Here is a 22,485-nt window from a genome sequence, read left to right as displayed (position 1 = left end):
ATGGTTAAGGTCTCCCTTGTAGTGAATTTCATGGCTCTTTGTGTCTAGTCTCTCTCAGAGTGGAGCAAATTGAATTTGGAGGCATATCAACCATTTTGAGGCCATTAGACAAACAGTCATGGGAAGAGAACTTCTTAGTGTGTTAATGTTAGTTTTATTGATTTAACTGCACTTGGCAAGGGCAGATAATATCCAGCTTTTGAAATAGATGAATGCTTGAATTATACAGTTGGCGAAACGTACTATTTTACTCTCAATGAGGTCACAGACGATCTTATTGTTGAAGTACTCTATGGGAGTCCATCGGATTCCTTCCTGTACATACTCCTCCTGAAGAGAGGAAAAAGACAGAAAAGAAAAGAAAAACGATGAAAATGGCCCTATACTAGGGTGGAGCAGAAGTATTTCCTGTGCTGCCAAAACAAGGTTAAGGAAAAAGGTGTGACTTAAAATGACAAGAGTCTTCAAGATCCACACTGCAACAACAATAAAAGCACAGGGGACTAATGAAGTGTTACCTGCTCAGCTTTCAGAGTCAGCTCAATGAAAATCTGCTGCAGCTTTTCATTCACAAAGTTGATGCAGAACTGCTCAAATCCATTTTTCTAAAAGAGCGAATGAAAACACAAGAGACAGATAGATAACCATGACCCCAAAATAATACCAGTAGTCAAATGAAAACAAATGAGATGTAAATATCACAAACAACGATTCAACATTATCATTATCAATAGCACTTAAAAATACACAGTCGCTGCTCAAGAATTCAGAATTTTAGTGGTTAACTGGAATTGGAGCAGCACAGGATCAAATTAAAAGGGTTGAAAGCCCTGTTATCTAGCTTTATCCTTCTTATGAAGGCAACACAGGTAGTAATCTTAACGGTCTCAATACCAGATGCTAAATCAAGAGATTATCAGATTAGTCAAGCTCATTAATATGTTCAAAAAGAGCTCAAAAAGAGAGGGGAACCAATCCAGACCAATCCAATTTCATCCCACATTACATCTCATCTCATTAGGTAGACTGGATAGCAGCAAATTCAATGAGTGACTAGAAAAAAATATTTAAAAACACTCACTTGAAAAATCTCAAAGCCATAGATATCCAATACTCCAATGTTCAGCTCCTGATGGTCCTTAACCATGGCTTTATTGATTGACTAAAGAAAAACAGGAACCTATTCAGAGCTTATTTCTTCTGTAACTTCTATTTTTAAAAGGAATGTGGGTGCATATTGCCTGTACCTCAACCAAGTAGTCAAAAACACGAGAGTGCAGAGCTTTGGAGAGGGCATCGCGTGTGAAACACGCCTGCTCCACATTCAGCGTTACGTCTATGGACTCTGACTTGCCCCCCCACTTGCCGTCCATCTTGCGGCTGGTGAGTTTTTCTTTAAGACGATGCTGATCGATGCCCAACAGGAAGGCAGGAAATGCCAAAACTATGAGAAGGATAGAGAACAGTTTGGCAGAGTTAGAATGTTATATATAATTATACATATTTGCACAGTAAGGCTTACATGAGTGTTATACGCTACTGTTCAAAAGTTTGGGGTCAGTAAGATATTGTAATGTTTTTTTTTTGGTCATAAAAGCTACATTCGTGTTATGGCAAGCTTTAGTGTCCCATGATCCTTTTAAAAATGCTTAAAAACAGTTTTGCTGATTCATATTTTTGTGGAAACTGATATAGTTTTCTCATGATTTGTTGTTTAAAAGAAAAGTTCAAAAGAACAGCATTTATTTGACAGAATTTTACAAACATTTATTGCTGAATTTAATGCACCGTTGCATTAAAAAAACACTAACTTACTGACCCCAAACTGTTGAAAATATAACAACACAACATAACATTACTTTGCTTTTTCAAAAAAAAAAAGTAACAAAAAGGTGCATGTCATAAAAATGACTCATGATCATTTCTTTCTGTGTAGTCACAACAATAGATTTCTTCTGAGGTTAGGCACTGGTGAGACACCAATCACTTATAGGCCTGAACCTCACTCCAATTCTGAGTAATCCCACCTCATCTCTGACTCACCTCCTTAAAAAAGAAACTTCCCTCATCCAGCCCTGATAGTGATACAGTTCGTCATACTGCTTAAATATGGCTCATTATTCAGATGTATGGGTGTGTTAGAGCAGAGCGCACAAAACTGACCTCCCAAAACAACGCAACTATAAAAAGATCTGGGACTGTTCAAGGTTCTCAAAGCTTCCATGATGTCAATCAAAGGCCTTCATAATAATCGATGGATTTGAAGATGTTATCTATAACTCTTCACATATGGTTTTGTCATAAGTTATGCAGTTATGCCGTGTGTGCTTTTTACATTGGCCAACCAACAGTAAATGTGTGAAAGCCGCTGGCGGCAGACAGGAAGAGGGGTTGGGGGGCTGGGAACAGGAAAGGCACAGATTAACTTGGTCTGCTCCCAGCACAGCATGGCTTTATGCCACAGCAAACAGTCTCTGTCATTCAAATGCATTGCTCCACCTGAAAGAGCTTGGAGACACAAGAGGGAAGGGAAGAGAGAGAGAGAGAGAGGAAATAGAGGGGTGGGCTGGACGTTCATAGTTTCACTGTGTGTAATTTTATCGTGTGATGCAATATGCAGATACCAAGCACATAAACAGAGCGCTAATTTGGTGTGGCAAGACAGTTTGGCATGAGCTAATGCAGCAAAAAAAAAAAAAAACCAGCAGTACATAGTTCAAACGGGGACACCAAAAACAAGGATTGACGCAAAACTAGGTACATACACTCATCATTTTCTACAGCAGCGTAATTCCCTGCTTCCCTAAAGTTGATGTTCCCAAGGTGAAGAATTCCAGCCACAATTTGAAGTACCAGGGCGCGGTCCATCCCTGAGATGCCAATCACGTCCATGGCATGCTGGGGTCAGACAGAGAGAGGAGAGGGGAGAGGGAATGTGAAAAGATGGGAGAGGGATATGGAAAATAGTTGTCATATTTGAACAGGTAAAATCTTCACAGCTAAATAAGACTCCAAGGACTAAAGAGGCTATCTCAAAATAGCAAGCTGCCTAAATCATACTTACCAAGGTTTCCTGGAAATCATGCTTGTCGTTAATGTCGTCAACTTTATAGGAACCTGACTGGTTGAGGTAAGTATAGTAATCCAGGTTTGTGATACCTAGACTGCTTTTCTGGTCTCCACTGGCTCCCTCTATTAGCTATGAAGAGAAATCAAAATATTTTATTACATAAAATTAATTTCAGAGTTTTCATAAAAGTGTGTTTCTTCAACTTCAGAAGTGTTATGTTCTAACGCTTTCCTGAGATGAAATATAAGAAAAGAAAAAACAAAAAAACAAAACAAATGAGGGCTGTGCAATGATTAATCGTGATTAAGCACAACTAAAATAAAATTTTGTGTTTGTGTGTCCCATTTATATATATACAAAAAATTATACACAATACAGAAACATATATTAAGTTTCAATTTAGCAAGTTTCAATTTTTTCAATTCAAAATATCAATCAGAAGTTTGGGATCAGAAAATGTTGTTTTTTTATTAATACTTTTATCTTTTATTAATACTTTTATGTAACTAAAGTTTTTAATTTAAAATAAATTAACTTTTCGATTAATCAAATAATCCTGAAAAAATATAACGGTTTCCACAAAGATATTAAGAAGCACAAACGTTTTTTTTTTTTAAATAATAATAAGAAATGTTATTTTTTTATCAAATAAATGCAGCCTTGGTGAGCACTTCTTTCAAAAACATTTAAAAAAAAAAATCTTACTAGCCTCAAACTTTTGAACTTGTGTGAAATATTATTTAACATTGTATATATATAAAATGCTAGCTATGAAATTAGACAGCAAGTAATTTCCACCACTGTCATTGTCACTACAGAAAGCCATTTAACACAATACAAAATTACACCGTTTTGGGAATTTTTGAATTTCTGGGGGTCAAACCAAAAGAGTGAGAGTGAAAAGTGTTAGACACCAAAACACAAAAAGTCCTAAATAACTCAACCATAAGAAACTCTCAAACTTGTATAGAAGAAACAGCAGCAAGGAGACTCATTAAGAGGAGATCAGACAGTATCTCCCTCTTCCAAAGAGCTCAAGTGGTATACTCAAAACAACGTGACCTGCTTTTCAGAGCCAAATGGCTCCATCTTCCCTTTCCTGGATTTTACTGTGGTTATTCATTCAATTTTTCCTCATAACATTGTGTTCTTTAGCTACTGACGTTCACAGTGACATTTTCTGAGGCAAGAAGCCCACCTCATGTCCTCATTCTCACCTGGTAGAAGATGTGGAAGCTCCTCTCTCCGGGATTCCTCATCACCACGCGTGATTTTTCCAAAAGGAAGTTGGAGATTTTCCCACCATCTGGCTCCCCGCCGGAACTGAACTGAATCTCAAAGTATTTCCCCTGTCAGTGAAGATGAATGTTAAAAAGGCACAGACGTGATATACTGCAGGTGGATGTGCATATGCCCAGAACAGAAAAAAAGGAAATGGGTGCCGCACACACACACACATAAACACTCTTTACTCATTTATGTGACTCTCTCTGACCATTTATGTATGCTGTGCTGTCCACAGTTACCAGACATGCCCAGACTTAAAGCTGTAATGACATTACCAGCCCCTGAACTCATCTAAATGATTTTACACCCGAAAAACACTCCTATTCGCTACATAATCCTTAGAAGTATTACTTCTAATTCATTCTTCTTTAAAACAAAACTACACCAGTCCCAAAAACAAGACCTGTGTGGGAAGAAATGTAGCAGAACTGCAAGTAAATGTGGGTTATACATTACAACATAGTTTGAAATGACTGCCTGGGAGTATTTTTAAGGGCAGTACTTGCCACGTTTAGGTTAAAGCCTTACGATAACATCAGTGATATTTATCGAATGTTCTTATTTCAGTAGCAAAATTGTTCTCTTTCTTTCTCTATTTAAACTGGATGATCACCCAGTTTTTGCTGATTTTAGTGCAACTGTGTTCCTCTCAAATTTATCCAGAGCACAAGATACACGTCTGCTGTCTGCTCTCTTCAATAAAATAAATCTATGGGAGGATGAATGATGCTTACAAATCGACTGGAATTGTTGTTCCTCACTGTCTTAGCATTCCCGAAGGCCTCCAGAAGAGGGTTGGACTGCAGAATGATGTCTTTGACATGCTGAGTAGAAAAAGAGAGGGTTTGTGAGTTACATTTGGCACACTGTGGAAGATAATAAAGTACAGCAGTAACAGCAGCACCTATGCTGATCTAGAACTGATCAGATGAGGAAACATCCAGTTTGTATGGTGTATTCAGGTAAAACTGGCCATCTCGACGTAAAAAAGTTGCTTTAATGGCCTGAATCCACATTGATATCAGTACGCACATTCCACACAGCATTTGCACACCATCGTCTAGTTTGAGCCATTTGACTCAGCAGCCAAGAGACAGACAGACAGATGCAGACGTTCTGGGATATCCAAAAACCATCACTGTTTATAATAGAAGACTTCTGGAGACTCTTTCTCCAGACGTCTAATGTTATAAACAGTGAAGTCCCATCTTTAAGTCCTTATCAAGCATACAGTATATAGGGCACAAACCACATAAAGATATTTAAAGGCCATATGTATATTTGAAAACTATTTTTTTTTTTTACCTTTCCTTTAGTGTGTAATAAAGCTTTTTGTGCATGCTTTGTGTACCAAAATGAGGTTCATTTCTCCAACAAAAAAATTCCCGTTTGTAGTCCTGCCATTATTTTAACGACTTTCATGTTATACATTTGCATAATTCCCAAATACTGGCTTTGGCCATCCTAAAAGAACAGTTGGGTAACTGATTTTACTATGTTGAGGAGATGCTGTTTTTATTCATGGGAAGGACAGAATACATTGTATGGACTTCTAATACTGAGGCCATAGTTACCATCTATAATACTGTTTACAGTTGCCTTGGGAACTGGAACCCAATTATAGTAAGGGGCATAAAATTTCCTAAACAGCAGTTGACCAATCGCAAGAGACTGGGCCAGTTGACCAATCAGAGCAGAGTGGGTATTTCAGAAAGGTGGGCTTTAAAGGCAAGGGAATGAGTTGTGAAAAGCAGCAACATACAGTATGAGAAAAATGTTTTTTTTTTTTTTTTAAATCATGTAATTTTATTCTAGCAGACCCCAAAAATAAAATGACGAACTTGAAAAAAAAAGCCACATAGCTGATGTAAACAAATTAGAGCTGAAAGCATGTTTGCATTTGCAATACCAGGAAAAACACACATACTGTAGATAATTTGCATATAGACAAAGAGAAAAGGGTACCACCTCTTGTGTGGACCACAAGAATAAAAAAATATAGATACAAATAAAAGACAGGAAAATAGAGGGAAAATGAGACAAAAAATAAGAAAGATGGAGATGAGTATTACATCACAGAAATCAGGATGTACCATACAACAGTGATGGTCATATGATCATGTTGCACTGTGACATCAGAGGGATCAGACAGACAAAGGCACAACAGAGCAGAGGGGCTTTCTGTTATGCTACAATACTTTACTTTGTTTAAGACGCAAAAAAAAAACATGCCCATCAAAACACATGAAACAGCCTGTTTCACAATCAAATCATTCAATTTAATCCACAGGGAATCATTTCATGATATTTTAGTCCCAAAAAAGTACAGTGGGACTCAAATGTATACATTGAAAATATTTTTTTTTTAAAAGATTTAAAATATAATTTAAACTAAGATGTTAATTCAGTGTGATAAACAAAATAAGGCTTTAAAAAACAATGCAAGTAATCGTGCATGCTGCTGACCCTTATGTTTCGGAGCACATTTTTAGATATTTTACCTGGATGAGTAGACAAAAGTACTCATAAAGAATATGATTTTTGCAGTGTTTTGACTCGTAAAAGAACTTTTTGAGATGTCTATTCAATGCATCTGTTGGAAACAATAATGTCTTTGAGTTCTTCATTAATATGAAATATTTCAGATTCTGCATTATAGGTCACTAATCAAATAAGTAAATGTGTGACTGATAAAGTGTACAGAAGTTCACATGTTCTAAGCTCAAGTTTCTTGTTGGATCATTCTCAAATCATGCTGGAAAACAAACATATGGAGTTCATGAAGCTGGAGTGATGCTGTCATTGAAGCAAAAGGCGAAAAAGACTAATTAAAAGTCATGTTAATTTTCACTCAAAATGTTGTGCACATGCATTTTCACTATGGGTTCTTAGACTTTTAGAATGAACTACATACACTCATCAACAAAGGGTTCATTTAGTTAGATTAATGCAATCAACAAGTGTCAGTCCTCGGACTCTGAGCTCACTCACATGGGGGTCACAGGATAGATCAGAGGGGGATTGTGGGGGACAGATGGCTGCTGGTTGGATTTAGGGGATGAAAGAAAAGGAATGAGGAATGATGTCAGATGAGCCCAACTTTCTGTCTAAAATTAAATGTCAGAAAGAGTCTCGGTAAAGTCATCAAATACGAGATACAGGAAGTTTTTCTCTTTTCTATTTTATCGCACCTTAACTAATCCTGATAGTGTCTTGCATGTGCAAACGTTTAATGTTAGTTTATTCTGTGCAACCCACCTGAACTCTAGGACCTCCACCTGAAATTTTGGAGATGTAGCTCATGATGTACTTTGCTGCTACTGTCTTCCCTGCTCCACTCTCACCACTGTGAAAAACAAAGAAAAACATGACAATATTAAGTTAATGAATAAATAAATTAACAGTAATATTTCACAATATTCCTGTTTTTAATGATTAACAAAAGGCAGACTTTCAGAAAATAAGAGAAAACATTATTCCAAACTTTTGAACAGTAGTGTATACACAGATACATGCATAGAAAACATAAAAACATAATATATTGCTATTTTCCTGTACATATATTGGGCTTTTAAGATCTAGTAGTGACAACAATGATAGTTACAAAATAATAGCAACTGCATGTAATGTTTTAACAATCAACATTTTTATGAGCATATTAAAAACTCACATTTTTTTCCAGCTATAGCAGTTTAAAAACAAGAACAGGAGGGCGTTAACAAGCAAAACCAGCCCATGCGTGCCCACAGCACAATACTAAAATCTGCTCAGCAAGCTTTTAAGAGGGTCAGAGAGGGTTTAGTAGATTCTTATCCTCAATTAATGCAGATCAAGTAGAATGGTGTTGTCGAGAGGGGAGATCCTTATTAACTAAATAGGTTTCTTTACTCCATAATCTGCAGCTACAGTCTGCATTTGAGTTGCTGGATAATGGGTGCACATGCTAATACATAATATGTGAATGGCTTTAAGCAAGCTAGCGCATTATAGTCCTTCATGCCTATTGTGATCTTGAAATTCCAGCCTGTTGATAATACCTAGAATATCAAAATCGATCCTTTTCCTATTTAGCACCAAAACTCTGGAACAATCTTCCTAACATTGTCCGGGAAGCAGACACACTCTTTCAGTTCAAATCTAGACTAAAAACACCTCTCTTTGGCCTAGCATACACATAACACACTATAGACGTTCTTAATTCAAAATTAGGCTGCATAGTTTTGATCAGCCGGAACCAGGAACATGTCCCGTAAATCTTGATGTACTTGGTCCATCATAAGAAGGATGGCGTCTTAGCTAATATTAGTTTCTCTGTTTATTCCGAGGGACCCTCTATGGTGGACCTGCGCCTGGACCCATCCCAACTCATCCTTAAGTGATCCTGATCCTCAACAACTTGTCTCCATACCAGCGTGATTACTTCGACTTCCAAACAGATGGAAATGGATAAATAATCTAAATGTTCCGATACAATCGGACTTGTAATGCTGCCCGAATCACACTGTTCCTTTGTTGGCCAGAGGAGAACTGGCCCCCGACTGAGTCTGGTTTCTCCCAAGATTTTTTTCTCCATTCTTATCTGCATTGTAAAAAGCTATAAATAAAGGTGACTTCAATTGACTTGTCTGAATACAGAATGCACATAAAACAAAAGGTTTGTTTATGTAGTCAGTAATTTTCTTATGAGACGATATGTATACATCTGAACAGTGAACGCCAACAAACATAGATGACATTCACACATGTACACACGCACACACATCTTATATTCACCAAGGCTGCACTTATGCCATTAAAATACAGTAAAAACAGTAATAATGTGAAATATTTTTTTCTGATTTCTATTTCAATACATTTTAATGTAAAGTATTTTTATGTAATTTATTCCTGTGATGGCAAAGCTGAATTTTCAGTATCATTACTTCAGTCTTCGTTCTCACATGATCCATCAGAAAGCATTCCAATGTGCTGATTTGCTGCTCGTTTATTATTAATATTATTATCAATGTTGAAAACATTTGTGCAGCTTAATATTTTTGTGGAAACTGCACTGTAAAAAAAAAATGTTGGTTTAACTTAAAAAAAGTAACCTGGTTGCCTTAAAAAGTTCATTGAAATGAAAAAATTGAGTTAATACAATGAAGGAGATTGATTTAATCATCAGAAACTCTAAATATTATGTTATCTGAACCACATAAATTATCTAAGTTGATTTGACAAAAGAAAAAAAAATGTTGTGATTACAAATCATGAAAATATTTTTTACAGTGTGTGATGTGGAAATGTCTTTATTTTTACATACTATAATATAAAAGCATCAATTTATTTTAAAATAAAAAAAAGAATGGTAGCATAGTCCTGTTCTGCAATTACAATAACTCAGGTCAAGGAAACATACAGAAAAAATTGGAGATGGAAATGTCATTCATTAATCCTGTTGGGAAACACTGGCTCCATTTCTTCTCCTTCAGTTGCTTTACCCTCTACTTGCATCCTTCCGCTTTTGCCCTTTGCCTTAGCAGAGCCATTGAGATGTATGTGGTTTGGCGAATGATGACAGAAGGAGCTGGTTTATTTTTCAAGATTTTTTCTATTACCCATGTCAGTTTACCATTTCGAGAAGGCACAGCTGTGGCGTATAAAGGAGGTATGGGGAAGAAGTCCATTACATTACACAGCAGTGGTACTACACACCTTTCATTTCACCTTGTGAGAGCCTTGCAATACATGCAGAAAATCTTCTCGTGGCGGCTCCAAGAGTTCTTACAAGTGATTTAGTCCGCCATGTGGTTCTCATTCCTTTGTCTTGCGAGTTTAAAGGCTCTCCACCTTAAAGGAAATGTCCCTGCTCGGATACAGGCGATGAAAGCTCTGGGAACACACTCTTAACGTACACTGTACACTCAGTCCACTTAGATTAATTGTCCATGACTATTTTTAAACATGTCTTTTGGGCGATTTGTAATTTGTATGCTGTAATGCTTATTTTTCAACTTCCTGCATACGTTTGCTGACCAAAAATGGACACATCAGCCATTCAGTCTCATTCAGTAAGTGACGAGTCATGAGACTGATTATTCAGCAGCTGAAACATCAGCTCAGCAAATACAGCACTGGCTCTCACTGATGAGTGAGAATGCTTTGTATATCATACTGTACAGACCACCAAGTCAGCCATAACAAGATGAAGTGTTACTGATCTCAGCGAAATGGTCAGTTTATTTGTCCTTTACCAGATACAAAGCCTAATTATGTAAATAAATGGCAGATTCTGCCACATCCTTCCTCATTGTTTCCACCAGACAATACTGATCTAATGTACCATTATACCACCATACACAATGAAGATCACAACATTCCAAACAAAATACCTTAAAAAATCCTAGATTGCGGCAATTTACAGTACTGTTCAAAAGTTTGGGATCAGTAAGTTTATTTTTAAATAAAATGAATACTTTTATTCAGTAAAAACACATTAACTTGATCAAAAGTGACTTCTACATTGTTTAAAAAAAAGCTGTTTCAAATAAATGCGGTTGTTGTGAAGACTCTATTCTTCAAAGAATCCTTAAAAAAATGGATCCTGGTTTCCACTCAAATATTAAGCAGCACAACTGTTTTCAACATTGATAATAATAAGAAATAATTCTTGATAAATGAATCAGTATTTCAGAATGATTTCAGAAAGATCATGTGACACTGAAGACTAGTAATGGCTACTGAAAATGCAATTACATTTTAAAATATAAAAAGCTTATTTTAAATTGTACTATTTCACAATATTGCTAGTTTTTACTGTATTTTTCAAATAAATGCTCAGTGAACAAAAAAGACCTCTGAAACAAACAAAAATCCCAAACTTTTGAATGGTAACTGGCCACGTGAAAAGGATCTTTTTTTGATGCATAATGGTCCTGTGCCTGTTCTAACCAAAATACAGCTTGACCACAGGATGCCTGGGCAGCAATTTCATGGTTTTGTTTACTAATCTGGATCATCACAACTCCATTTCCAGTCTCTTTATGTGGTCTAACTGAACTGGAAGCAGTTTTCCCACTATACAAACAAATGTGTGAGAAAAATGCTGAAACTGAAGTCACTTACTATGAAGTAAGCACTACAGTCACCATCCAGCCCACAGGTGACTATGTGATCTGAAATAAATGGCCCAGGTCAGCAGAGAAAATCTCCATGTTAGCAACTTCCCCTCCTTCACCGTGTTGTTTTCTTAAACTAAGGTGGGCTAAAATTCCCCAATTTTTTTAACCTGGACAACTAGCAGCACAAAAAGTGAGAACAAAAAAATGCTGTTTAGCAAATTCGTCAGTTCTTTGCCCATTCCCAGAAGAACACACACCACTTCTTGAGCCAGAAGTTGACTGTTGTACAAGCTGCTGTAAAAACAAACAGTGCAATATTGAATGCACTAAAGAACCACAGTGTTCACTTTTCTGAAGATACATATAAATGGATTGCAGTTTGTAAGCCATTAAACTGAGATTAAAGAGTTCGAAAAAGTTAATTAAAGTGTAATAGGAAATATTGACGCTCCTTATGTCATGTGGCTCTCCAATCAAGAAATTTGTTTTGACTGACTGTCTTTTCATGAATTACCGGATTACTTCATAAATTAACAATATTAATACTAAGAAATATTACATCCATCGCAACTGGCTGTTCAGTGAAGTTTTCTCCATTTACAATATCCTTACAAGTGCATTTCCTGTGCTCCAGCAGGAAGCACAGGTAACAAAAGCTCTTGTGCGCTGTGTCCTCTACATCCTGGAGAGAATATAACAATAGACAAAGTAATTTTACACCCTTTGGTCTTTGTTTTGTAGATCATCAAAAGGGGGTAAAGTTATACTCAACCACTGAGCCTGTTGGGCTTGTTAAATCTGTTCTATTCAACTGTAATTTAACTGTACACCCTTAATAACATAACCAAAAGAGTATAAGGATTTATTCACTCCAACTGACAGCCAGGTGACTCTCCTACTGCAATGTCTGCATTGATATCATACCAAACATAATTGTATGTCACACCCTTTCTACTGTATGTCACACATTAAACAAAATGGAGCAACACTTAGTCTCCATGTTTAAAAAGTAAAACTGCCAGTTTAACGTGTTAATTTAGTACAAATAATTATATAAAGAATAACACAATAGTCAGAGCCGATAGCCTTGTAGGCAGCGCCCTGACACATATCACAACTAGTGGTCATGTTAAAGGGATAGTTCACTTTGAAATTATTTTTTTACTTTAGTTTCAATTTTGATATTTTTAGGTCAAACTGTTCATGTCTGTCAGTCATATAATGCAGGTCTATGGTCACCACCTCAAAGAGCATGCAAAGAGAAGTCCAAATTACACATGATTTAATGACGCATAAATGTAATTACACATTGATGACCTAAGACATGAAATGAGCGGTTTGTGTGAGAAAACAAACAGTATTTATATAGTTTTTACCTCTTGTAACCACAGCCATAAAGCACCCACGCCCTCAGATCACTTGGACGTGGATGTGGTTACAAGAGGTAAAAATGATATAAATATATATATAGTTTTCTCACACAAACCGCTCATTTCTTGTCTTAGGCCGTCAATGTGTACTTACATTTACGAGTCATTAAATCATGTGTAATTTGGACTTCTCTGTGCATGCTCTTTGAGGTGGTGACCATAGACTTGCATTGTATGAATGACAGACAATAACGGTTTGACATAAAAATATCAAAATTGAAACTAAAGCTAAAGCTAACACAATAGTCAGAGCCTGAATAGAATTAAAAGATAGAAGAATAGAATTAAAAGATAGAAGAACAGACAAATACAAATAAAATAGAAATAAATCAACCAAGATACAGTATATAATATATAATACAGCAGCCAAATGTAATATTTTCCAAACGATTTTCATCTGAGGTTTTTCTCTACACATATTGATTCATTTATTTCAATCAATTTGATTAATTAATCAGAATTAATTAATTAATTAAAGTTTGATGATGACATGTTCAAAAGTTCAAAAGTTCACTCACCTGATAATGACACACTGGTTCTCACGATCAATCATCATGTTTCTATACATGTTATCGGCTAGAGCGTAGATATGAGGAGGGTTCTCATACTGAGCCTGAGAGAGGGGGAGAAATGGAGAAAAGCAGATACATTTCATAATTTACATTATGGTTCATATTTAGGATGGCCTGAGCTCAGATTCATAAATAAGCTACTGTGCGGCATACAAGTCAAAACACATTCAATGGTCTTTGCTGTATAGCCTCCACAAGCGAATGATTATTGACAGCAACCATAAGCTTGAGGAGGAGCCAAGACCTCTGGGCAAGCGTGGTTGAGAACATAGACCCGTACATGCTGTTCTGTGGAGGCATAGCCAGGTGACTTCAATGGGTAAGGCAGGCCTGTGCAGCTACTTTTCTGATTAAGAAAGCAGCTGCACCACACCTACACACTTAAAAAACATTACTGAAACTATTAGAATTTCCAATGGCTAGAGCTTTTACAACAAAACTGTTACTTGAACACCATAGCAGTGTTATTTTAGCAGCATTATTATACTATTATAGTATTTATTATAATTATTTTTTTTGAATTTGAAAGTATTCATATTTTAAATTAGCTTTTATTTTTATATTTTCAGGTTGGATTTTCATTTAAGTCATTTAGCTATGTCCATATGTAATTTTTATTAACATTTATATCTAGCTGTATTTATTTTATTTATTTATTTAATTTTTTAGTAATTTTAGTACTTTTTATTTTATTTCAGTTAGTAATTAGTAATTAGTAATTACGTAAGTAGTAGTTAGTAATAGTATTTTTTATTCTTTAGTATTTATATTTGATTTGATTTCAGATTTATTTCAATTAATGAAAATAATTGTTAAATAGTTTTAGTTATCAATAACATGGCACCACAGTAAACAGTCTATTGTGGATCAGGACTAAACTTCAGAAAACCATAAAAGACAACTTACTGCGCCTTGGTACATCTCTATTTCTTTGTCCCCAAAGTAAGGCATTTGTTTGAAAGGGTTTATTGAGATGAGTACAGGACCAATGTATGTCTGAAGGAAAAGGTCAAGGCTCAAAAAATTGTGAAAGAAAAGGTTGCAGTAAAGGGAGAGTTTACTTCAAAAGCCTAATTTGTATGACTTACTCTTTCTTGTTAAACACACACACACACACACACACACACATATACACAAATGTCCATATAATGGAATTCAATGAGACCCAATGTTGGTTTGGTTGGTACCAAAATGACTTTCATTATGTGGACAAAATCAGTTGAAATGTTAATTATCTTCTTTTGTGTTCCAAAGAAAGTCATACAGTTTTGGAGTGTCATGATCGTGAGTAAATGGTGACAGAATTTTCATTTGTGGATGACTAACCATTTCTATCCAAAATCTCTCTCTCTCTCTATGTGAAACTGTTAGACTGAAAACTCTCTCTGAAAACTATTAGAGGTTTAGCATTCACAATTGAGGAAAACCTCTTGGACCATTTCACTCATTGTGGTTGTCTAATACTCAGAGAGTATTCATAAAACTTTGGCTGGACTGGCAGATGAAAAATGGCCTGAGTGTGAATAATGGACTGGTGACATCAGTGAAGAGTTATATGTGGCTGCAGTGAAGATTTTGGTTAATGGGTCAGAGGCTTATTAAGATGCTGCTGCTCTCTCCTCTGAATGCAATGGGAAGGGAACAGCCGGCAGTGAGTGATTGGGGCTATTTGGCCGCCTGGCCCGAAGTTGCTCACTGCAAATAAAGGAAGTATTGAGCCTGGCATGCTGTGACCTCATTTCCATATGCTGCTGACTGGAACACTTTGGTGTTGTTGCTATTTTCTGACCACAATCACAGGACTGATTTGGGACCGAAATGGCCAGAGTCTGCTAAGACTCCATAAACCTAATAAGGGCAGAAAATAAAAATACACTGCTAGAGAGGTTTTCATCAAGAAATTCTGTGATTTATCAAGAAAGTCATTTTTAGTGCCAGTAATGTGTGCTGAATTAGACATGAACCCTGCCAAGTACATTGGGTTCAAATAGGAGAGAGGTAAACCAGCATTCTTTGGCCGCCTTCAGCAATCTAAGCTCTCAGCATCACACATGCGGCTTTGATCAAAACCAGTCCATGCTACTGTGGGAAAATAGGACAACATGGTTTTGGAAGTTGTACCAGAGTTTAAGGACAACTTTCGTCATCGTTAAATGTCAGTGTTTAGTGAAACTTTAGTAAAAATAAACACAATCAAGATGTAATCTTCAATGGAATCCAAGAACATTTTTCTAGTGAGGCAACTTCCATCTGCAAAGACCTCCCTTTTTAGGACCATTTTCATATCAGATTAAGATATTAGCAAGTTAGACCAAGAGACTAAAGCTGGACAAGGATACAAAAATAAAGTCATCCATGTATCTCTTCTTGAGGTTTTCTACAATGGCATCCTCGCTGATCTTGGAGAGCAGCACCATGTCATCCACTCCACTCTGCTTGACATTGTGGCTTTGCCAGTGGTACCGGTAGTGTCCCCGGCTCCCCTGTGAAAGACAATACAAACAAGAAACTCTCGTTAGACTGTATACGCACCCATAGCTTTTGTGTATTTGTGTGTTTTTCTAGCTGGCAGAAACTGAATTAGCATATCCATAAGGCAACACTAGACATTCCATGACTAGTTTTCTTATAGTTAGCATCATATTTTTTACTGTAATGTTTAAATACTTTGTAAGAAGACAACTGTAAGAAAGCCGTTAGACTTACGTCTTACGGGCTTGGAACGACATGATGGTGAGTCATTAATGACAATTTTAATTTTTGGGTGAACTAACCCTTTAACTTTTCCTAAACTAATAGTAATGAGTATGAGTTTTGGGCAGTTTAGCAAGGAATAATGATGGTATAGCAAGCCTGTTCATGTGGTACCTAAGCAACAATAATTACCTTGTCAGTTGTCACTAGAAAATGCTTCTAAAAAGTTACTTAAACCATCCTAAAGCTTGTTTGTTAGTTTGTTAGCTGGTTTAAGATGGCCTACAAGTCCTACCAATCTGGTGATTAACTAGCAACCTGAAAATGGCACAAAATGGCTCTAAAACAAGCCAGCAGAACAACCAACTAGTATTGTTATTATTGTTAAACTTTATAAAAAAAAATGTGGTAGTTGAGGCTGAAATAAAATATAAACATCACACAAAAAACGTAAACTTCAAGAAACTAAAAATTTAGAAATGTTCCCTTGAATTTAATAAGGTTAAACTAACTCTAGGTAAAAATGAAACTAAAATACTAAAACTGAATTAACAATTAATTAATGTTATATATATATATATATATATATATATATATATATATAATTTAAAATCACATAAAAATGACTAAAACTGAAATGACTAAAACTAAAATTGAAAAATAAAACTAATTCAAAATATTAATAAATAGGCTGGTTTAAGATGTTTTTATAAGAAGGGTATGAATGAGTTTCTATTTGATATTATGATCCTTCCGCACTGATATCATATTATTAGCCATCATGTGAGCATCATAAAAAAACCCAATGGAACGAACTACCTTTTCACTTGTACAGTGGCAGATGGGGGGTTAGAAAGTTGTTGATGAATCTGTTCAGAAACTAATAGTTTAATGCCGCCACTGAAAGAGACATTACGCACTAATTCAGTCTTGAACACAGTCATGAAGACTGATAAACAGTACATTGCTGCTGACAACAGTTAATGTGAGAAAAGAGTCCACTCAGCGAAATGACCACGTCCAATTCCCCGCCTGCAGTACTTTTAACACAGCTCGTTCTTTTTCACCGCAGCAGATGTTGATTTTGTTTTTCTAAATGGATGAAAAGCGCATGGTCAGGAGTCTCCCTAAAGCTCATCGAGTACTACAAACACTTCTTTTGATCTTCTCCTGATGTTCTCACAATTTCTCCTCTTCTCCCTTGTCCCCCTTTTTACCTATACCTTCCCATTTCAGTCTCCTTCTGCTTTCGCTCTAATATTGTTTTTGCAGAGTCTCCAAAGAGCTTGGGTCATTCATCATGGGACGTGAGTCAACGGCTTCTGGCTACCGTTCTGAGGTCACAATGGCCCCGCCGTGAGGAACTGGCCACTTACTCAGAACGACACAAAGCCTCAAGTGCATTTGACAGGACATCAAAAGAGATGCGTACAATGAGTGTGATTCCAGAAAGGAGGTCAGATGAGCCAGCCAGACAGACACAAACAGTGAGTGCACCGCTTTGGAGAGCACATGATCCAAACGCACTGCTGTTTTAAACATTTTCCTCTGTTATGTTCAGTCATAGACTGCATTTTGAAGGGCACATTTGTCTATTCTTTTCTTACAGAAATTTTCCCAAGCTGAAGAATGTCATGACAATGATATGAGGTAAACTGGAAAAATCATTTAACATTCTCAAAATTGTACATTCCACAGACTGAAAAACTCTCAATCTAGCTGCGCAGGAAAGTAGAAGCAGACCAAGTATGGAAGATTTCTCTCCTCCCTTGAAGGACTAATTAACTTGCCATCGTAAACAAGCACAGTACAAGTTCGAGGTAAATTACAGGAAAATAAAGAAACACAATAACAGCTGAACACCATGACAACATAAGGTACTTCACCTGAACATTATTAGTAGTGGTACTTCCTCAAACGCAATTAAGGAGGAAAGCAGCGTTTTAAACGGAACAGTAAACACTTATTTCAGATCTTTACAGACCGTTTTTGTTTAGTAGTTTTTGCATATAACAGAGAGAGCGTTCATTGTCCTGTGGCTGTTTTTCTAATTCTATTGAACCCTTTCTTTCACAGTGTTTAAGTTCACATCACTGTCACACCACAGAACACAGAAACACCTGAAAAGGATCTTCATTCCGAGCATGTGTTGCTTATAAACTGTGAGCCAAAGCAAAGACATGCAAAACAGGATGCTATATACAGTATGTGAACACACAATGATTTAAACGGGACTTAAATAATAATAATAATCATCATCATAATGAGACATCACTGGTTTGCTTAGCATAATCTTTTACGGTTTGCTCATTTGTAGCATATTTAATTTGAAAAGTCCTACATATTCTGTTCCCTCATGTATTGAACTAATCTATTAATTTAACAACATTGGTCAAAAACATGATTACAAAGGACTAGACAAAGAACATCACCATCATTTGCTCTCCTCCTTCTAGAGAATGACCACACCTACTGTCCCAAACTCAAAGTTGTAGACCACACAAAGTTAAGCAAAAGAGAGAAAACAGCATCTCTGCTTTTAAAGAGCTATAGTTGCTCCCACTAGGCTTATTTAGGGATGAAAATGTTCCGTTTCGTAAAGGAACACCGGAAACCAGGGAGGCTAAAGTTCACTAAGCTTGTGCTGTGGTTCACCCAGGAACAGCAGGCATCATTTACACCATGACAAACATGATACCCATCTGCACCAAGCAAGGTCAAAACCCCAAACTCCCTGGGAAGGCATAAATCAGGATTTTAAATAAAACTTAGCATAAAACATCTCAACCCCAACTACTTTACAGTAAAGCTCACTCACTAGAAACAGTGGGAAGAGAACAGCTCTGAAAAAGCAAGTTGTAAATATGAAATAAGAAAACAACAATCTTTCGGACATGACTTGAATGCACCATGTTATACCATTTTACCATGGATGACAGCAAATAATCTGGATATACAGTACTTGACCAAGCATAATCAAGTAATCCAAATGGCTGCATAATAAATTAGGAAATTCATAGTGTTAATTGACTAAGGAGCAGCTGTGTAGTCAGTGTAATGTGATTCTCCATACTGTTGAATGGCACATCTGGAGAGTATATATACTACTAATGAGGGAGGCTACAATAACATCACCCTTCCAACTGAGTCTCACTGGCGTCACATTTGAACACAGATGAAGATCTGCCCTTCATTATACCCACTTATGTGTGTGGCAGTTTAGAAAATGTACAACTGTACAAAAACATTCCCGAAAGAAAAAAATGCTTCATTCATAAGAACGAGGAGAGAAAATTAAAAATCCATTGTTCTCCTTGTAAGACCCTGCCAGAGAATGCCTTACAGATCATTTCCACGCTGTAATCCTACAGCAGTTGAAAAACGTCAGCAGCACCAGTCTTAGATCCATACTGACATGGCAGGCCGTTCCCTCATGCAAATACCATTGCCTTATATGGAGAGTGTGGAGAAGAGCGCCGACTCAGGCACAGGAAATGGCTGGGTTTGATTCAATAAGGCGGCAAATTTTTTCACCTCCTCAACCATCTGGATATCACACAGAGGACCTGCATTCACACAAGGATGGCAGAGCTGAAGTGGGATCAAGTCTTTTACGAACTTTCAAGTGACTCAGAAATCTGAAATCACCCAGAATCACTGTATGCATCTCAAATGAAAATATTATCAAATGAGTGAATACAACCAGAATGTAGGGTTGCCGCGGTGAGGAAAATTTCCCACCGGTTAATCGACGTGTGACAACACCGGTAATCCCGGTGTCACCGTGGAGGGCGGGTGGGGGGGTTAAATAGCTTTTAAATGCGTGCGCGTTATACTTTCACTTTCGAAATAAGCGTCAATTGCTTGAATGGACAAAAAAAACAACTCGCTGATAATAAAACTTTTATTTATAGACTTTTATTAGCATAACGAACGAATAAAAATAACCCCATGCATAGGCTGAAAAAAGTGAAAATCGGCAAAAATGTGGGCCCAAACAAATAAGAACCATAAAACGTTTATTAACGAATAAGAAAATAAAATAGGCCTAAATAAATTACACAAAGTTTAAATGAGATAAAACCAATTAAAAAGAGACGAATATAAAATAAAAACTTCAAAACGGACCTTAGCCTACATAAATTACATACTTTCACTTTCGAAATAAGCGTCAATTGCAATTCAGCGTCAATTGCTGGAATGGACAACAACAACAAAAAAAAAAAAACAACTCGCTGACAATAAACTTTTATTTAGACAGCACTTTTATTAGAATAATAAACGAATACAATATAGACAGAACTTTTATTAGCATAACGAACGAATAAAAATAACCCCATGCATAGGCTGAAAAAAGTGAAAATCCGCAAACTGTGGGCCCAAAAAATAAAAATAAAACGTTTATTAACGAATAAGAAAACAAAATAGGCCTAAATAAATTAAACAAAGTTTAAATAAGATAAAACCAAATAAAAAGAGACGAATATAAAATAAAAACTTTAAAAAGGACCTTAGCCTACATAAATGACAGCACTCTAAAAAAAAGTAAAACACTATAAATTGGCATTTATTAACATTAATATATATTGGCCAAAATATTGCCAAACAGGCGCTTTTGCATTGCGTTTTGACACCAAATCTTCCGCCATTATCTTGCTTTTCTGTAATTTGACTCGTTCTCGTCTCCACACCATAGACTGTAAAAAGCTCCACACGTGCTAAATGGAATCCTGATGCTTGCTGATCTGTGACGTGACGGCACGCGTTGCGCAGTTCATTTTTAATTATAATGCTCTCTTCAGAACTAAATAATTGAAAATTATTATTTTTAATTAATTCAAATAAATATTTTAGCAAAAACGAATACTTTAAAAAAAAAAAGTCAAGACATCGCGGTGTCACGGTGGGAAAGTGATGTCACCGGTGATGGGGCTTAAAACCGGTAACACCGTCAACACCGTCTATCGCGGCAAGCCTACCAGAATGCAGTTAAAGCTACAAGACAGACACAGTCTGGTTCTCCGTTTAATACATTTAGCATATGGCTCAGAGTACTGCGGTTTGGCTGAGAATCCAGCTCAGACCTGGCAGTGCTAATAGCAGATTAAGGTTGTCACAGTCTTCGTCTGCACCATCCTGTCTGCGTCTCCAGCACTACACTTCCCAGGATCCTCTTGTCTCCACACCTGAACTCACTCCCTCATCAGCCTCCCGTTCAGCGTCCTGTATTCATCTGTTTCACCTGTTTTCACCTCGTTTAGTTTGATTCCTGTGTGTATTTAGTTCCTTCCCATTCAGTCTGTCCTTGTCGGTCGATGTTTATGTTACCTCGTGTTGAGAGTGTATCCCTGCCTGTTTCCTGTACCCGTCTGCTTTTGAGAGTTCAAGTAAAGCATTTGTATTGGAGCTTTGCCTCTTCAGTCTGTCTTCCTCAGCCTGCACTCCACCACACCCCGTGACAGATCGACCGACCGCCAAATAATGGATTTTGCAGCAGTGCAACTTCTCCTCCTGGAGCAGGAGGATCAATCCCTCGAGGCCCACACACAGAGGTATTTGGACTTGATACCTCACGTTCACTATGATGATACCAGCCTCTGTGTGTTCTTCCGGGCAGGCCTAAACGCTGAAACCCAGGCACGCCTGCCCGGAGAGGGGCCTCGAGGGAACTTCGCGGCCTATGTGGAGTGGGTGCTGGTGTCATGTGGATCTTCTTTCACCGTGGACGACGGCACCAGCCCCACTCCAACGCCAGGGACCGTCCAGCCCGAGACCGTCCAGCCAGAGCCCGAGACCGTCCAGCCAGAGCCCGAGACCGTCCAGCCAGAGCCAGAGCCCGAGACCGTCCAGCCAGAGCCCGAGACCGTCCAGCCAGAGCCAGAGCCCGAGACCGTCCAACCAGAGCCAGAGCCCGAGACCAGGATCCCACCCAGCCTCCCTCTCCCACCTCCTCCCGTCACGCATCCGTCAGCCCCTCCGTCTGCCAACTCCCCTGACCCAGCTGGGTCGTTGGATCCCCGGCCTTCGCTTCACACCTCCTCTATCTGGACACTTCCTCGGACCCCGGTCCCATCGGATCCCCCGTGGCTGCTACCTCCCTCAGCTCCTCCATGGTCCCACAGTCCACCAGCTCGGCCAGGCTCCCTCGTCCCTCCGAACTCCCTGCACTCCCTCGTCATCCTCCCTTCACCTTTGGACTTCCTTCCCTTGGCTCCGCCCCGTCATGTCACCCCCCCGGTTCAGTTGGACTCCTCACTCCCTCCAGTCACCCGTCAGCCCTCACGCACTCTGACCTCACCGTGTCCCTCTGTGCCCCTGTCAGCACTTCGGTC

At 37.7% G+C, this 22,485-nt stretch overlaps 1 protein-coding gene across 3 annotated transcripts in view; it reads right to left on the bottom strand.

The window, feature by feature from the left end:
• The window catches only part of myo1ea (myosin IEa), a 58,831-nt gene that overhangs the window by 15,903 nt on the left and 20,443 nt on the right, over nt 1-22,485 (bottom strand). For all 3 annotated transcript variants that reach the window (XM_039689121.2, XM_039689122.2, XM_039689123.2), the window contains exons 2-13: nt 15,799-15,942; nt 14,366-14,455; nt 13,406-13,500; nt 7,616-7,703; nt 5,092-5,181; nt 4,288-4,419; nt 3,065-3,199; nt 2,766-2,898; nt 1,248-1,444; nt 1,082-1,162; nt 519-605; nt 244-330 (exon numbers count right to left, since the gene is read on the bottom strand). In XM_039689121.2, coding sequence (XP_039545055.1) covers nt 244-330; nt 519-605; nt 1,082-1,162; nt 1,248-1,444; nt 2,766-2,898; nt 3,065-3,199; nt 4,288-4,419; nt 5,092-5,181; nt 7,616-7,703; nt 13,406-13,500; nt 14,366-14,455; nt 15,799-15,942 — 1,359 coding nt within the window. The remainder of the gene's footprint in view (nt 1-243; nt 331-518; nt 606-1,081; nt 1,163-1,247; nt 1,445-2,765; nt 2,899-3,064; nt 3,200-4,287; nt 4,420-5,091; nt 5,182-7,615; nt 7,704-13,405; nt 13,501-14,365; nt 14,456-15,798; nt 15,943-22,485) is intronic.

The sequence above is a fragment of the Pimephales promelas genome, chromosome 1 (genome assembly GCF_988280905.1).
Source record: "Pimephales promelas chromosome 1, fPimPro1.hap1.1, whole genome shotgun sequence".
NCBI lineage: Eukaryota > Metazoa > Chordata > Actinopteri > Cypriniformes > Leuciscidae > Pimephales > Pimephales promelas.
This window is presented reverse-complemented; position numbering and strand designations above follow the sequence as displayed.